Source organism: Lutjanus erythropterus, chromosome 21 (genome assembly GCF_056507025.1).
Source record: "Lutjanus erythropterus isolate fLutEry1 chromosome 21, fLutEry1.hap2, whole genome shotgun sequence".
In the NCBI taxonomy this organism is placed as follows: domain Eukaryota; kingdom Metazoa; phylum Chordata; class Actinopteri; order Lutjaniformes; family Lutjanidae; genus Lutjanus; species Lutjanus erythropterus.
Window position 1 is genome coordinate 3812028 of NC_139337.1, and position 19384 is coordinate 3831411.

General features: G+C 39.2%; 1 protein-coding gene across 1 annotated transcript in view; it reads left to right on the forward strand.

Moving 5' to 3' along the window:
- Nucleotides 1-19384, forward strand: part of reck (reversion-inducing-cysteine-rich protein with kazal motifs) — a 122956-nt gene that overhangs the window by 48510 nt on the left and 55062 nt on the right. Inside the window, exons 4-10 of the mRNA XM_084746960.1 lie at nt 308-344; nt 5088-5173; nt 5311-5358; nt 7628-7661; nt 10327-10524; nt 12319-12583; nt 12672-12845. Of these exons, the coding sequence (XP_084603086.1) occupies nt 308-344; nt 5088-5173; nt 5311-5358; nt 7628-7661; nt 10327-10524; nt 12319-12583; nt 12672-12845 (842 nt within the window). The remainder of the gene's footprint in view (nt 1-307; nt 345-5087; nt 5174-5310; nt 5359-7627; nt 7662-10326; nt 10525-12318; nt 12584-12671; nt 12846-19384) is intronic.

A 19384-nucleotide genomic window follows, 5' to 3' on the forward strand; every position in this document is an offset into this window, starting at 1 on the left:
GAAGTATACCTCAAGCTTCGTATGTCAGTACAGTACAGTACACCATCTGAACAGATACAAACCTGATTTGTAAACTTGACCCTAACTAGTTACACAGCTTGACTGTTAAGACCTAATCCTAGTCTTGAACTTGACCTGGTCTGACTTGGGAAGTACTTTGGGAGTAGTACAAGGATTGTAGCATTGCTTTATTGTTTAGAAGCAACAGTATGCTTCAGTTTTGCTTCAAAAACTGTAAAAGCTATTTGTTAAAATATTTTTGTAAATTTCGAGTGACATTAATCTGTTCTTCTCCTTTGTCCATCAGAATGAACTTTGGATGTGCATCAACTCTACACTTCCAGGTAAGAAAGGAACACTGATATGGCACTAATATTTTTGACTTTGGCACCTCCTAGTGGTAGTATCATAAAATCACCTTCATCAAGTGGTGTTAAAAAGTCCTGATAAACCCACTGTACCCCTCCTGCCCAGTACCAAACAGCAGACAGATGCAGTTAGAGGCTAGCTGGTGAACATAGTGGAGCATTTAGCAGATAGAGAGCCAGATACCTTTGTTTTAAGTTGGTGGAGACCTAAACAGAGCTAAAACAGAATGAATATTGGACATACATTCATCATGTCACCAGGAACAAGTCTAAGTCAAGCATTTACTAAGTAAATGCTACTGTTGCTCCATATTTGTTGGATGGATGAGTTGTAATTTTGATTAGTTGTTTTTTTTTTGTTTGGAAGATCCATGAACTGCCAAACAAACATTTTTTCTCCCGTTCAGCTGAAGGAAATGCAGCCATCCAATCGTTGAATTCTTTCAATTAACTGAACATTGAATGAAAAGATTTTAGATTGGCATTAGTATAGTTATGGTAACTGATGTTGTGTTCGCTGATTATGTAGCATGAAGCATATATACACTACACAGAAATAAAGGTGCTAACTAGAACCATAAAGGGTCCTTCAGCTTGTCCCCATAGTAATTCATGGTAGCGCCTTTTATAACGTTTCCCTTTTGAAACCCTTTCAGAAAGTTCTACCTAGAACCCAACATAAAGGTTTGTAGCTAGAAGCCTCAGTGAAAGGTTTCACCCAGAATCCCCTATCAGGGGTTCTACAGGTTCTACGGTATAATGATTCCACCCAGAAAACTCTCTGGGGTTTCATAAGAAAACCTCTCCACCATCTAATAGTGCTAATAAGAACCAACCAGGAACCAAGCAGGGAGGTTCTACTGAGAGTTTTTTTTTAATTCCAGGCATTTTAATCTAGAACCAGGGTTTCTGTATCAATTGTTCTAACGAGAACACATTCAAGGGGCTCTACTGAACACCATTTTATATTCCAAGGGTTTTATCTAGAACCCACCCAGGAGGTTCTATTGGGAACCTTTTTATATTACAAGGGTTTCAGGAAGAACCATTTTAGAACCCCTATTTCTAAGAGTGTCGGTTAAATATAAGAGGACCCAGGATGGAGCCCTGTGGGACACCACACAGTAAGTGGAAATCTCAAAGTGTGACGGTTAAATGTTAATATTTCAGACAGTTTTCAAACCTCTAGAGAAACCGTTACACAGCTGTTGTGAGTCAAATATGTTTTATGTATGGACTTTCACTAAATGGCAGGAAAAAACAATAATATCTATCTTGATAGACACAACAATCAGGTAAATATTCTTCTCATAGGGGCTTTAAATATTAAAATAATGTAAGAGATATGTTGGATAGTTTTCTGAATCTTCTAGGGTTTTGTTTTGTTTTTTGAGATTTTTGTTATGTGAAAAATGATTTAGACAGGTGTACAGCTGTTTTTAATCTCATATTTATTCCAAAAGTCTGTCATGATAAAGGTCACAGAAAATAGCTGTTCAGACACAATGAGACGTTTGACTGGGAGCTTTTTCCACAGCATTCCTGACAGAGCGTACATCATAAGTATTTGACCAAACAGAATGTGCTTATAATAAATCAAAACGAGACCCGAGAACTGACGTGAAATGTGACATTCAACCCAAGTCGTATCTACTGTGTGTATCTGGTTGCATGAGAAGGGTTGGTAGAGAGTGAAGCTGTTAAAGCAGTGAGGAGAGCCGGTCCTGACCGGAGCAGACAGCAGCCTGGGGATCAAAGGCCTAAATCCTGCTGCCGGTGCTTGGAACAAATCTACCTGTCAGAAGCCTAATAGCCTCCAGATTGGGAGGTATTGTTATTCTTACCTTTTTGTACCCGCTGAACACTGGTGTCCAGACGGTCTGTAAAGATTGAACCTGTTAAGGAACAAGCCTCCCTCAGATCCTCTGCGGCTCGGAGATATCATCGATCCTCTGATGTTCACCGCATTCCAGCGGCTTTTAGGGATTTACTCTGCTGGTGTAACCACCTCTCCCCAACATGCCAGCTTCAATTAATGGTTTCCTTCACAGAATGTGTTTCCTCAAGTGCAGCGGACCTCAACCTATAACACATTTAGTAATAGTGTAATCCACAGCTCAGTATGTTTTGGTTACAGCAGGGAAAACAAAAGAACATCTTTGTCTTTTACTCTGAAAAATGTAAACCTCTTTATGGCCATACTTACTGTAACACACTAAAACATTGACATTAGTTTAATAAGAAAATAAAATATAATATGTCATGGTGCAAGCAGTCAACACAAGTTTAAATTAAAGCTGCAAGCAGCATCGGATAGGCACTCACACCTCTGCGCCAGTTTGAGCCTGCAGCGGCCGTGGCCCCATCACTGGACGCTGGCCAGTTGTTGAGGTTTGAATTTTCACATGCCTCAGACACCACAGGAAGGAGTTCGATGTCACTTCCTGTCTCCCCTAGGTGATTCTACAGAACACCCACTAATTGTATGTCATGCTCCAGTATATCAAGTCTAGACCACACTGTGAGGATTTCATATAAATCAGTAGATGATTGTCACAGGAGGCTTCCTGTTGCCAGCACATGGTGCTCTGAGTATGACTTCTGATTGTCATGTAAATGTTAGTGCAGACTGGACAAGTTACACCAAAGTTGTAGCAATTTAATGTTTCATGGCAAGACATCAAAATTCAAAACCTCACCACAGTCACTTTTGATCATGAATTAGTCTAGATGGTACACACAGACTTTGAAATCATTATGCTGAGTTTTGTAGGAGAGGTTTGTTAAAATACAACATGTGGACAACGTTAAAATTGACCACTAAATTCAAAATGGCAGACTGCCTGTTGGGTTTAGGCTATGCATCCAGGAGACTGTTTTGTGTGTCTGGGTATATCAGTGAAACGTGGTGTGGGGGCTGCTGTTTAGAGGGCAATTTGGTCACACCCACCACTGAAAACTATATCCCACGTAAATTTTCATCATGACTGAGGCATCTGCCAAATTTTGTGAGTTTTTGAGTGAGTTTAACATCCAAAGGTGCACTTCATTTGGAGGAAAAATAATAATTCCTTCATTTTCAGTGGGGTCCTTGCACTCATCGGTGCTCTAATGAAACTCTACTAAAAAAAAATACTGCTGGTAAAATCTTTAACAAAAGTTAATATCTAACAGAATAATGTGTTTTCACTGCATGTCATCAATCTGGAGTTCAGCAATGTTGGAGGTACTGAACCCAACTCTCAATTTTGTTCAACCATACAATCTTATAAGAATAGCAAACTAGTTTCTCATCAGTTCTTAATAAATTGGTTGAAGAGATATTTTAATTCTTCAAATGTATATTTGTTCAAAAAGTTCCAAAACTTCAAAATTAAATTTCCAAACTGAAAAGATGAGTTGATCGCTTACCTTAAAGAAACTCTTAGCACCCCATGCTGTCAGAGCTCTTGGTATAGTCCTTGGAGGCCCAAGCCTCTGCCCTATGCCTCATGTTTTGTCAGACCAGGAAGAAGACCTCAGCAGCAGGTAACTCAAAGGCAAAAAAGAAACTAATTAATGTAAGTAAATTAAAACAGATGTCCAGTAAATAACTTACCGTAAACCAACATTAAAGTCAGCTGAGTTGAAGCTCATCAGTTTTTATTTAATGTTAAACTCAAATAGGAATCAAACAGTCCCATTTTCACAGTTCAGCAGCTCTCTAGTCCTGGATGTCCATCCATCAGTATTTAGAGAGACTACCAGGGTGGTGGATAATTCCTGGATGACTGCCACTTGAGCTCATTTATACAGGGCAGGAACAGACTGACAGAGAGGTCAAGGCATATTCTAACACCTCTCAAACCATGTCACAAGTGCAGGTAGTTAATGCTTCTGTCGGTGGTTTGCAGGAACGTTTCATTGTGTTTCCAAAGCTGTAATGTTGTACAGCTTTTGCAACCTTTAAACCTGCACAAATAAGACAAAATACACCTGCAGTGAATGAAATGTACCCCCAGTGGGTTGCACGAGCAGAAGATAAAGCAGCCCTCTGTGCACTGACAGGTCTCTGGGAGAGCATAGAATAAGTTCTCTTTCAAATCAAACATTTTAAGATATGAATGACTCAAACATAGTTTAACCATGTCATTTGATATGGTATGTCTTCACCTTAGAAACAAATATTAGAGGGATGATTAAAGAAAACATGAAAGCATGAAACAAATGAAATCAAGGGCAAATTCCACCCAGCTGCAAAATTCTGTGGGTGTATTTGCACTGTAATATCATTAGCACAATATTTTTTGTGAATCGGACCTTGAGACAGGGAAGATGGTGGCTGCAAGTGGTGACATCAGCAGCCACAGTCCATTTTTTGTGAAATGTTGAAAAGACAACTGTAACTCACTGAGAGCCCATAATGCTTCTAAACAAGAGATTGAAATGACATTGAAGGCTCTGTCTGGTTTCTCATTTCTGTTTGCCATATGTGACTGGCATGGGTGAGCTGAAGACGTCAAAACTCCAGCAACAGTATGAAAAAAACACCCACGTTGTGAAATTCAAAACTTTTCTGTTACCTGACCTCTTTGGTGGAGGTAATAATAAAAGAAGTTGCACCATTACAATATGTCTCAGTAAATAAATTGGCCTCTACAAACTGTGTACACTAACCTCCATAAAGATATATATATAAATAATACATGACTGTGTGTGTGATGTTTGATTTGTCTCCAGGAGTATCCAGGAAGTCAGACGGCTGGGTGGGGCTGGGCTGCTGTGAGCTGGCCATCTCATCTGAGTGTCGCAGGGAATGCAGACAGGTGAGACGCTGTGAATAAAGGAAGTCCAGCTTTTTATTTTTAGGTTAACAGACCCTAACACTATTTTTGCTCATACCTTCATTCATATTAACTCCACCTTCTTCCTGCCTTGATTTTGTTTCCCTTTTTCTTTACAGGCATCATCTAAAAATGACATAACAAAAGTATGCAAAAAGGTCACAGAGGTAAGTCCAAGAAGGAGAATTCAAAGTTCTCTTAATCTGACGTATTGCAACCAATAAAAAAAAAAATAAAGTAGAAATATAAAGATATATTGCAACTAGGGATGCACCGATACCAATACCAGCATTGGGATCCTGTCCTCACGTACTCGTACTCATAAAACTACTCCGATACCCCAAATCCGACATCACGTCACAAAAGTAGCCACTCAACACAAGCAAACATCTAAAGAACTGCCATGATGCAGAGTTCGAGGCATTTTCTGATACTTACTGTGTCATCATCATCAGCAAGAGACTCGCTGTCCTCAACGTCATCCACTAATGACCACAGCCACATTGGAAACTGTCTGTAAAATTCCATGTAAGTCCATGTAAAACTGAAACAACCTCACAGAGAGCAGCTGTAGACCGCAGCCAGCCACTGTCCAATAAGTCCCAGCAGGCATAAACTAGTTGAATGTCTCAACTAATTAATCTGAAGACAAAGAAAAAACACAGCTGCCACCAGTCTGTGACCATCTTTTCTTGGTAATAAGCTGCTACAACTTGTCTTTGTGTACTTATTCTTCACCAGAACGTCCTGACAGCCCAGGACACACAACTTCACACACCTCACAGCAGGGTGAACAAAACTGATGCACACATGGCACCACACTCATACCTGTCCCCCCTAAACAATGACAGGTAGGAACTAATTAGCTCTTAGACAAGAGGGACATGAAGAAGAAACTTAAATACTACACATATAAATATCTCATTAAAATACTAGTTAAAGTGCTGTAAATGATAATGAAATAATTATCATATATAACACCATTTATAACAGTAAACTTCATTCTGCAAGTACATAATAATAATAATAATAATAATGGTTACACTTGTAGCAGGAAACGGCAACAATGCTTTGTTACATTTAGAAAATGAGCCTCTAATGAAAATAAAACAGCTTTCTAAAGTTATTGTAAGAACTTTAATGGTATTATTAAGTGCTTGTACTTGTACTTGGTCTGTAAAAAAAAAATGGTATCGGTGCATCCCTAATTGCAGTCATTATTCTTAATAACTCTACATCTTTTACAACATGCTTGACTGGCGGTGGTTCTGCTAAATAACATAATACAATACTAAAGGGTCTGTGCTGACAATGTCCAGCTGGGAGAACCAGAGAGTATTTTTTCAGCTGAGACACTTTGGATGCTATGATACGAAATATCCGCAGTAATTTACATTTTGCAAGTAACTACTTATTTTTCATACTGATATTGTGATAGTCCAGTGATGTCATCAGGTATGGACCAGCAGCACCCATTTCTCCATCGTTGTTGTCACTGTTTGTTTGGGGTTGTGTTCAACCTCAACAAGAGGTAAACATTTATTTAAATGGAAATGGTGGCGTGTTGAATATTCTGTTACTCAAGCATCATCACCTCTGACACAACCACCAAAGAAGAGGAAATGTATCACAAAGCCTGTTGCCTCTCGTTACGCAGCATTTCAAGGAAACATTTCAACCTGGAAACTGTAGCAAAACTGTGCAAACCGTTTTCAGATTGAATGTGCCTCAGCACTTCTACATGTAGGATGTGAAGATTGGTCTTTTTTGTATTTGTCCCAGTCCTCCTCTACTGTGGACGGACAGCAGGTAAAAAGTGACAGTGAAGAGTGTAGCATTTTACCCAGGGTTCAACATTTTCCAACTTTCAGCTACCAGAAAAAACATCAACTATGCAGTGCTTAGTGCAGAATAGATGCTGAACACCTCGACACGCTGCTGGGGTTTGTAACAGAGTGTAAATGTTGCCCATTGCAAACAATTCAAACAATATGGTAATGATATTAGTGTGTTTTTGACATATTAAGGTTTTTCTTTAAGTGAGCACCATTTTTTTTTAAGAAAAGAACAAAGCAAAGCAGAAAAGGAATGAAAAAGGAAATCAGAGGCCTCTGCAACATTAAGTAAATTAACTTTTTTCTTTAATATGACAGTCATGGTTCTCTACCTGGTTTGGAGAACCTTCATGCTTTTTTTCCTCTATCTGCTGCATACTTTCACGTCGTCAGGCCTGGACTATAACAATCCCACTGATGATAAAACAATCTGAGAAGGAGAAATAAGACTTTAGTTGAACTCTTCATACATCCATGCTAAGGCCAGTAGCCTTTCATTTAGTCTTTGTAAGCAGACAATAAGGTTGGGAGTCACTCAAATCGAGCTTTAGTGTGCTTTTTGTGTAATGCAATCACAATAGCTTTTCTTATCTCGTTCCAGAACTCCCTCTACAGCTGCATCACCAAAAATGAAAGTAAGTTGTTCCTCACACACAACTGCAAACACTGATCTCATCTCTCCTCGCAGCTAATAAATAAATAAACCCTCTGAGAACACCGCTAACTTCTCGGACCAATAGATGAGCTTGTTTGTGTTCTTTCTCTGTTTCTCTGTGTGTGTTTCATTCTTGCACTGTGTCGCACACACTGTAAATACACAGCATGCACACACGCGCACACACACGGCAGAGCCATGTTGTTCGCCTGGCAGGATGTGAGGTCAGTAACTTCCTGTTGAGAGGTCTGAGGTTTGTCAGTCAGCTTTGGCCAGAATAATGAAATGTGAGAGTGTTTATCTGCTGGAGGGTCAGACCACTTAGTTCAACACACACACACACACACACACACACACACACACACACACACACACACACACACACACACACACACACACACAAACACACTGCATGGATCTAGTTATTATCAATCAAACAATCTTCAGCATCGAGACTTAGACTGTGAATGTTTGGTTGTGTCATTAATCTTATTAGTGACAGGGTTCTTACAGGTGCTGGAAATCCTTGAAAGTGCTTGAATTTTTCATGGTTCGAATTTTGGACAAAGTGCTGGAAACTGTAGTTCCATTACTTTTGTAATAAATCACTCTCTGAATGAATAGTTTGCTTTTTAGATAAAGAAATAAACTCACAGAGTTTAAGAAATAAAGTCACAGAGCGTAATTTGCTTTTTTTGAGAATGCAAGTCTACTTAGAAACAGGTGGCACAATTTGAAATTTGAATTTTTTTTGTGTATTCCTTTAATTTGTCACTTATACACTGTAAAAACTGAAGCAAAAAAAAAAGGAAAACAACACTCAAATCTTCAAGCCCCAACTCAAACTCTTAGTTTTAAAATAAACTAAAAAACATTTTGCCAACCTAAAAGGCAGCACCTAGACTTCTCACTAAAATGAAAAAGAGAGAACTCATTACTCATATTCTGGCCATTGCCTTCCAGTTAATGTTAGAATTGATTTTAAGATTTTATTGATAACAATTAAGGCTCGCTCTGGGCTTTGTTAGCTATCCCACCATCCAGGCTGAGGGCCAAGGGTGACTGGGCCTTTTCTGTCAGGGCCCCCACTCTTTCTCTCACATCCTCCCTGAGGAGATCAGACTGCCAGGATCTCTGTCCTCTTTTTATATCTCTTTTAAAAACATATTTTATAAGTCCGGGGTTTTGGTCTGATTTGATCTTTGAAGTCACTTCTCGTCACTTTAATCATTGTATATTGCTGACTTAACTTTGTCATGTAACTTCTTTTGACCAATGCTGTTCACCTTTGATGTTGTTTTATCTTTAGTTGAGATCATTTACTTTCCTTCTTTGAAGAGTCTTTAAGTTTTAGAAACAATTTTATTTCAAACAGTGAGCTGTGAACATTATTTGTCATAAAAATGTGATGGTTTTAATTGAATATTTAAAAATGTTAACCATTATTTACTTTCACTTCAACGAGTTTACTCAGTAATTATTGAAATACATTTTCTTTTGTGTTTCTAAAACTCAAAGATTCAATTTTATAAGAAGAAGAAAAGTGAATTATCTTAAAAGATTAGAGGTTGTTCAAACTTAGTCAAAACTTCAGAGATTGAGTTGGGCTCAAAACTCAAAAGTCTATTGCAGTAAAATGCCTTGAAATGTTTTCTCAACTTTCTGATCTAATTTAATGTGATAAAGAAGTGAAATAGGCTAATCGTTTGGAGTATGTATATAAACATATATAAAGATGTTGTTTACCACAGCTATATGATGCTGTAATAGCTTGAACAGTGCTTCTTTTAGGTTTGGAAAAAGGTGAAGGAACCCTGCACTCAGCAGTGTGCAGATTTCTGCCAGGCAGCAGATGGTGAAGCACCTACTGCAATGCTACCACAACTGCCACATGCAACCAGCAGAGGTTTACAAAGTATTTAATATGGTATATATTTTCTTGAAGCTGCACAGAACAATGTAGTATCCTGGGTTTGTCTGTCTCTAATAATGAAACAATAAATGGGACAATAAGTTCACAGAGCTGATTAGACCATCCCCAGTAACTGAATTAAATTTCAAGAAGAATTATGTCCAATTTCAATAAATGCTCTCACTACAATGAAATTGTTACTAGGGGAACAAACATCATCACACATGAAAACAACTGGGCCCATTAAATCCACAAGAGTCTCAGCTTTTCAGTCAGACCCAATTGGTGATATTCCAATCCTGATTACGGACGCCAGCATGCAGAAAGAACTCAGATAAAATATCTGAAAATATCACATTTATACTGCATGCTTTTTGTCCAAAACTGGATGGGATCAGCATAAAGGGGAGACTCTTGGGTGCAACACATTGCCTCTCACCCGTATCATTTGTTGTCTTCTGCCCTTTTACTAAACTGTGCAATGATTTTGATTTTGCAATAAGGTCAAAAGCAGCAGAGTGCTGTCTTACATCATGTTTTCATCATGACTGGAGTGATGTTTGATCATGTCTGATGGATGTTGTAAGAAATCAGAATGTTTGTTTCATACATACAGGCTGCCACTGTACTTTAAAATCTGCCTTTAAAACTCCTAACTTCAGCTGTTTACTGAAGATAGCACTGGTGTGTATTTAAGTATTGTGTGTGTGTGTGTGTCTGTGTGTTCCTCCAGTGGGCTCCACGTGCTGCAGCTATGCAGGCCGTCACACCACCTGCAGGGAGTACTGCCAGGCCATCTTCAGGACCGACTCCACCCCCACCGTGTCCCAGATCAACGCAGTCAAAGAGTACTGTCAGAGTCACAGCGCTCAGCTGCTCAGCTGCGTCAGCAACTTCACCAAGTCCTACCCCATCCGCAGCCCCATAGACAGTGAGTCTGCCTGCACTGTTTACCAGCACCAAAGAGAATACTTGCTTATGTGGGATCTGGTCATGCAGAGGGTTTTTTTGTCCAGATTTTGAGATATCTGGCGTTCCCTTTTTTCCAATACAGTGGAGATAAATGGATTTTGGATGCTGTCTTCTGAGCACTGAAAAATGCTGAAGGGACAATACATGTTAACATTTATTTCCAGTAAAAGAGTCCTTAATATTCTGGACAGTACGCAGAATACATCATCAAAGTGATTTATAGGGACTATTTTTTCTTTTCTAGCGCAGAAGTGCAGAAGTGCAGAAGTGCATTTATCAATATATTGACAAGGTTTATTCCATTTTGAATTGTATTAAAAAAACATAAAAATACAATAAAAACAAAAACAAACACTAAAACAACACATATATATTAATCCTTCTCATTACCCAAACAGTCAGCATGTTGTAAATGTCTCATTGCAAAGTTTAACACAGAATAATAAAGATAAAATGAAGAGTAGTAATGAATAATATAAAGATGTGTTTAGAAATACTGCAAGATGAAAAACACATACATGATGGGTTATTGGGTTGAGACGAGGTGGGGTCTAGAAGATTAAAGTCATAAATTAACAAGAAAAAACTTTGATATTGTCTGAGATTAAAGTCGTAAACTTCTGAGGAAAAAATGAAAAACTGTGTTTGTTTGTTTTTTTTTACAAGGTTTTGTAGTTCCTGATGAATGTCCTCATCCGAACACAATATATAGATGTATAGATGGAGATGAGGTAATGCGGCTTTTAAGGGCTCAACAGTAAGGATTGCCTGCCTGCCTGGGGCTAGTAAAATGTCATGTCGGGCAAGTAAATCTAGCAAACCACTTGCCTGGTTGGGCAAGCGATGAGAAAAAAAATATTATTAAACTACTTAATAATAGATTAGTTATGGTTTAAGTAACTTTTAATACAAGAATGTTTTTTTCCAGCCTCTCAAATATGTAGCTTTCCTGCTTTTCTTCATTTTTTATCAAATTAAACTGAATAGCTTTGTGTTTTAGATATTTAAGGACATCACCCCGGACTTTGAAAAACATGACAGTTAACTTAAGTCTTTGTTTTTATTTGATAACCGCTAATAAAACAAACAACAAATGAAACATGTTTTTCAGGAAAAGATTAATACTGACTTTGAGCAAGTCAATTTCTGACCTACTTGTCTGATTGGATAAGTGGAAAAAAAAACAAAAAACATTGAACCCAGTTTTTGTGCATCAGGAACTACAAGACAGATGCAAGGATGTCTGGTTACATCTGTGGACAATTAAAGTGGGATTTGTGGTGCAGCAGTAGGACACAATATGACAGATCATCAAATTAAGTATTTCCTTATTGCAAAATCTGATTGCAAAGTATAATTTCCCCTGCAGGAATAATACACAGTAAGTGACATCTGTGGTGTTATGAGATTCCAAATTTAAGACTTTATGATCTCAGAGAATATTAGAGTTTTTTTTTTTCTCGTAAACTCATGATTTCTTTATTGTTTACTTTACCATTTCTTTATTGTTTACTGAACTCATCATCCAGAGAGTGTTATTTCAGAGCAGGGGACTTTTTTTTCAGGACAACAGGCTGAACTTTACACTGACAGACAACTGATTCTAAACAGATGATCAGTTTACAGTGGAGGACTCGATCTCACTTGTTATTGTAAATTTATGTTGTGCAATTTGCTTCAATCATAGATTGTATATTAAATATGATGTCAGCCTACATTTTCCAGCACTCATCAGTCCGTCCGTCCCCTCCAGGTCTGTACTGCTGTGACCGGGCCGAGGCGACCCACTGCCAGGCGGCTTGCAAGCGGATCCTTCGCACCATGAGCACGGAGCATGAGATCATGGAGGGTCTGATCGTGGAGTGTGGCTCCCAGCCCCTCCCTCAGGAACCCATGTGGCAGTGCTTCCTGGGCAGCGCCCACCCTCCTTCCCCACCTGAGGTGGAGACCCCGCACCCCGCCAAGATGGACTGCGCCAAGCTGCACTGCTGCTCCAAGGCCAACACCTCTCTCTGCAGGTACAGCTCAGTGGAAACCAGCACATTAATGTCAGATATTGTGAAGCAGAGCACGTGCTGAGGTCAAATGTGTCCTCTGCTGTGACAGGGACATGTGTCAGGAGATCAGCACTAACTGGGGCAGCCAGACGTGGCAGGACTTTGACCAGCTCTGTGAGTACAACCCCGTGGAGACGGAGCTCATCAACTGCCTGGCTGATGTCAGAGAGCCCTGCCAGCTGGGCTGCAAGGACCTCACCTACTGCACCAACTTCAACAACAGGTCAGACTGCTGGAGACTCAGCAGGCCGCTTCCACTCTCAGCTGCTGTCTTTATCTGCCAGGAGGAGTTTATTCACTCCTGATATTTAGCCATTCTAATCTCAGTCAATTATATTTGTATTTTCACTTAATGCACAGTGATTTCACCTTACAGAAATCTAACTCTTACAGCTTTCAGAAGCTACTACTTCTCAGTCTTATGGTCACCAACTTGTTTTACAACAAACAAAATTCATCTTCAGACTTCACCTTGTTATCAGCTGCTTTTAGAGGCAATGAATAAGAACATAAATTTGCATTACAATTTTAATAAATTAGACTGCATCTGTGTTTTGATATTAAGGATAGTGGTGGACCAAAAATATGTTTTTTGTTCCAGGGCAGATACTGATACTGATAATTAGTAATCAAGGAAACAGATACAGATTTTAGGAACAATATATATTTGCAGAACAAATGGAGATCTTGGTGTAAAAATTTTGATGAACACTGGGTGCCTTGGTAGCTCAGTTGGTAGAGCGAGTGGCCCGTGTACTGAGGCTGTCAGCCGTGAGTTTGATTCCTGCCTGTGGGCCTTTGCTGCATGACGTCCCCCGACTCTCAACCCCGTCTCCTGTCTATCTCAAGCTGTTCTGTCAATAAAGGCAAAAAAAATCCCCCAGAAATGAACACAAAGTGACTTTCAGCATATATTTAATTAAAATAGAGTTTTTCAACATCATCTTAAAACAAATAAAGAGTGCAGGGAGCTTCCAGCAGCACTAGTAAATAAATATAAATACAACATAGCACCCAAATTTTTTAAATGTAAAAAGAAATATCACTAGTAGAAATTTGTGCTTAAATACCTTTTTGGATATGTTTAATGTAGCACATTTTTGTAGAAATGCTGAATATCAGCTCTCATAATCCAGTGGTTCTCAAACTTTTTCTGGAATCCCTTCAGAAGCTGATAAAAGTTCACACCCTGCATTTTTTTTTTTCAATCATTAACAATAATTGTGGAAGCAACTGCATCAGCAGGGTCTCTCCCAGGCAAAGATTTCAAAGCAGACTGGGGTTTCAAGATGTGCTGTTCAAGCTCTTTTGAAGAAGCACAAAGAAACGGGCAGCGTTGAGGACCGTAGACGCAGAGGTCAGTCAAGGAAACTTAGTGCAGCAGATGAAAGACACATTATGCTGACTTCCCTTCAAAATCAGATGTCCAGTAGTGCCATCAGCTCAAAACTAGCAGAAACCAGTGGGACCCAGGTACACCCATCTACTGTCTGGAGATGTCTGGCCAGAAGCGGTCTTCATGGAAGAATTGTGGCCAAAAATCCAAACCATCGACATGGAAACAAGGCCAAGTGACTCAACTATGCATGAAAACAGAGGGACTGGAGTGCAGAAAAATGGCAGCAGGTGCTCTGGACTGATGAGTCAAAATTTGAAATATTTGTCTGTAGCAGAAGGCAGTTTGTTCGCTGAAGGGCTGGAGAGCAGAACAATAATGAGAGTCTGCAGGGAACAGTGAAGGATGGTGGATGTTCTTTGCAAGTTTGGGGCCGCATTTCTGTAAATGGAGTTTAGGATTTGGTCAGGATAAATTGTGTCCTCAGTGCTGAGAAATACAGGCAGATACTTATCCATCAGGCAGGCTCTGATTGGCCCCAAATTTATTCTGCAGCAGGACATTGACCCCAAACATACAGCCACTGTCATTAGGGACTCAGTGTAAAGAAGAACAAGTAATCCTGGAAGTGATGTATGACCCCTACAGAGCCCTGATCGATCCTCTAATCAGATAAATTACCAACATAAAAGTCAGACACTTAAAAGTAAATGTGAACTACCATCCTACATGAACATTTAACATGAAATTAAAGGCATAATATGCTACAATTTCCTAAAAAGCAATGCACACACTCATGTGTATATTATCCTTTTTATTCAGCACTTATGGCCCACTAGAGGTGTGTGTTGGTGGTTTCATCTGATTTTATATGCTAATTTTTCCTCATTATTTTGTTGTGCATGGGACATTTCGCCAACTGAAATGTCAGTATTTGATGTCCTGGGACACTCCGGTGCATTTTTGAACAGGTCGGACAAATCCTGCTGATTCTTTTTTGGTAATATAATTAGATAATGTTGCAGAGGATCACCCAAATATACCACCTGCTTAACATGTGCTTACACTGATATTTCAGTAGCTTAAAAGTTTTAGACATTGACTTTTCAGCTGCTTTCATATGTCACACTTCACTTCAGCCGACAGTTCAACTAATTTTACTGCTTGTATGTAAATTGAAAGCTTCACTGCGTTCAGGACTTGAACTTGAAACCAAAATTTGTACTATTGTCAGTCATTTCACCTCAGCTGATAACCACTTTCAAATGCTGACGCTGACACACAGCTCCTTTCAGTGCTTCAGTGAAATTGCAGCTCCTTTACAATATTTCACTTTCACATGTTTTATACCAGCCATCAGCACAAACTAGCACACTTGCAGTTTCTTCAGAAAATGTGGCCTTTTCTTCATCACAATCGTTCTTTAATCCTTTGACCGTGCTTGAGAACATCTGCGTGAAAACGCTTCATTAGAGCCTGAAGGAAAGAAAGAAAACAAGAGGCAGATTTATCGTGAACCCGCTGTGACCCTGCAGTTATCAGAACCACAGCGTGTTTTACACACTGTCTACAGATGGGGCCAAAGGCCAGATGGAACAGCTTCAAAGGGCTGCACTGTGAAGTCACACTCACACACACACACACACACACACACATCAAAACAAACTCACATATACTTCACACATACACACACAGTGGAGGTCTGCAGGTCACCTGGTGAGTGAGGCAACCACAGCTCACAGCCACTTGATACTGTGGATCAGTCTGAAACCATGTGTTTGTTTTATAACACCAGATTCAATTAGACTGGAGGCTCCAACATTGTAGAGAGGGCTCATTCTAAATTTGTACTCTGTAGCTTGTTCAAACATTTGGTATTTGTTGTTAATTGTAATTCTACCTGTGAAATCCTGTGAATTATCAGGTATGAAGAAAAACTTATCGATGTGCTCACTCAGTGTGTGTCCTGTAGAATTTATCATCTGTGCCTGACTCAGCAACATCAAAATTGTGCTCTGATTCTTCATAATGCAGAGAAATATTTGAATTAACATATTTTAGACACCTAGGCACTTTAAATTCGGAGGATGGAAAAGAAATATTGATGTTGTCTCATTGGATGCTCTCGTGGATGCTCCTATGGTAGATAAGCCATGGTAAAGTGACCTCTAGAGTGTCCTTCCAGTGGACAAAATGTGAATAAGTGCTCTCTGGTGTTTCTATCCAGTTGACAAAATGTGATAAAGTGCCCTCGAGAGTGTCCTTTTGGTGGAAAACCTATGATAAAGTTCCCTCTAAAGTGTTTTTCCAGTGGATGAAACAGGATAAAGTACCATCTAGACTGTCCTTCCAATGGACAAAACATGATATTGTGCCCTCTGGAGAATCCTCCCAGTGGACAAAACACGACAAAGTGCCCTCTAGTATCCTTCCAGTGGACAAAGTGTGATAAAGTGCACTCTAGACTGTCGTTCCAGTGTACATGATTTTGTGCCATCTTGAGTGTCCTCCCAATGGGCAAAATGCGATGAAGTGCCCTTTAGAGTGTCCTTCTTGTGGATAAAATATGATATAGTGCTGTGTAGAGTGTACTTCCTGTGGACAAAATGTTATAATGTGCCCTCTACACTGTCCTTCCAGTTGACAAAATATGATATAGTGCCACCTAGAGTGTCCCTTCAGTGGACATAGCATGATAAAATGCAGGTATAACAGTAGTGACATTTGAAAATTCCAAGCACAAGAATATTAAAGCTTTGAAAGCTTTTACATTCCCCAAGAAAATCATATATTCAGATTTCAGGTGCTTGTCCAGAGCTGAGACTGGGTCTGAACAGAGACTGAAGCTCAAACACAGCCTCTTGTGTTGTGAGTGTGTGGAGGCAGTGACACTCCCTCTGAAGTATTCTGTTGTTCAGATGACAAGTGTTTATCCTGAGCTGTCTGTTATTCCTCACAAAGAAAATAATTTGACAAATTGTAGTTTCAGATCATCATGGCACGGAGCTCATGCTGTGACATTCAAGGACTTGATGTTCAGGCAAACAAAGTGTGTGTAAGGCTCTTTGATGGGCTCCAGGAGAGCCTCGTATGGGTTTCTGCTCCCCTGTGGGGTTCAAACGGCAGGCTGTGTAGCCGGGAGCAGCATGGAAGACAAACACTGGTCTGAAGGTGGTGGAGCCTGGGGAAAATCACCGTGTCTGTGTGGGCGTGAGGCAAACAAAAGTTCTTGAGCCTTAAATTAGAAACAAATCCCTCAACCCATCATACCAACCCCGATTAAGAGGACGGTGTCCACAACTGGATGTTTTAGACACAAACCACCTCACAGATACACAGTACAGACACTTTATACTAGTATAAAAGTAAGTAAAAGTCATCCTCTGAAGGATATTTGTACTGATTGTTTCTGTGCAAAGCTAACTGAACCTCATCTTTCCTGGTCGAGTCTCCTGTCTGTCTGTTTCATCATGTTAGGTCTTTTACATTGTTTTTTTTTTTATCCTGTTACATCTTGTTATGTCGTTATTGTCTTGTTACATCTTTTACATCAATTTTATTGCATATATTATGTTGTTTTCATCTTGTTACATTTTCTAATATCGTCTTCGTTTTGTTATATCTTGTTACTTTGGTTTCATTTTGTTGCATTGTTTTGGTCTTGTTATATCTTGCTACGTAATTTTAATTTTGTTACATCATAATACATTGTTTTTGTCTTGTTACATTTGTGACATCATTTTCGTCTCGTTACATCTTTGTAGGTCGTCTTCATCTTGTTACATCTCGTTATGTCATTTTTGTCTCGTTACATATTGTTATGTACATATTGTTTCCATTTTGTTACATCATTTTTCGCCGTGTTACATTTTTTTTTACGTTGTCTTCATCTTGTTATATCTTGTTACATTGTTTTGTTTACATTTTTTTTGTCTTGTTACATCTTTTTTTTACATTTTGGTTTTGTTACATCTTGTGTGTCTTATATGTATTTGTGTTGTTGCATCTTTTACGTTATTTTTGTCTTGTTCACTGTTGTTACGTCGTTATTGTCTTGTTATGTCTTTTACGTCATATTTGTGTTGTTACATGTTTAATGTCGTTTTCAACTTGCTACGTCTTGTTTCGTCATTTATACCATTTTTGTTTTGTGACATTGTCTTTGTCTCGTTAGATCTTCTGTGTCATCTTCCTCTTGTTACATGGTTTTACACTGTGGCTCTATGTGTTCCCGGGGGCCACACTTGAAGGCAGGGTGCAGAGCCTGGCTTCACCACCTCCTCACCCTCCCTAATCTCTCTCCAACAACTTTTTGTGCTCTATTTTCACTGCACACTGGGTCTATTCATGCCTCTAAACCCGCCTGCTATTTTGGTTCATATGTGTGTGTATGTGGAAGTGCAAGGTGAAGCCAATCATGTTGATGCATGACAACAGTGAAAGATGCATCTTCAGGATATTAATTTTGTTGTCTACATTGTGCAGTGTGAACACACAGCACTACAAATCTGCAGCCAGAAGCAGATGGTGTGTGCTTTTTAACAGCTAGTACACTGATGCTAGAAAGAAATGATATAAGCTGTTAATATGATGACATCAGTCATAACTCTACTGTCTCTCACGCCATAATGGGAGCATCATACCATTTTATCTGACAAAGCAGCATTCACACAAAGCAGCTTTTTATGCATCTACTGTCTGGGGAGTGTTTTGTGAAAAATACTTTACATTTGTAGTACTGTTGTGTTATTGCAGAAAGCACAACCTGCAGCAGACTGGCATATCACCAGGAACAGACATGGTTCTGAGAAATCTGGTCTCATCACAACGTCTAAGACACAATTTCACATAAATGAGCAAAGGAGATTACAGGTTCAGGGAAATCATCAAACTGTTGCAGAGCTGCTCACCACAGATATGGTTCACCGTGCTTATGTGTGTTTTTGAGATCTTAATGCAGAGGGTATCAGACCGTGTTCAACAGTCTAACAAGCATTTCATTTGGGGCACATTTAGACAGTCCCTGCAGGATTTAGTCTGCTGTTTTTGAAACTGATTTCACAGCAGCTTTTCTAAATAATTGCAATGTAAAAATGCATAAGAAGATAGCATTTTTTTTTTGTTTCGTTCATTAAAATCCAAGGCAACTTATTCCAGGGAGAATCAAACAGGCTCAGGGTTACAAAAACTCTGAATGTGCTTTATTTGTAGATGAAGAAGTGCACCAAGGGGTCACTAGGAAGCAAAATCTTTTTGGAGCTCAAACTCAGTCAAAACAGCAAGCACAAAATTCTGAAAGAAGTGCCCAGAGCTTTGATCAATGTCAGTAACAATGAGAATGACTTTTCAGAACCTGCAATTAAATAAAAATACATAAATGCACAAAAATAGTGAATAATAAAAAAAAACATTGAGACATTCATGTG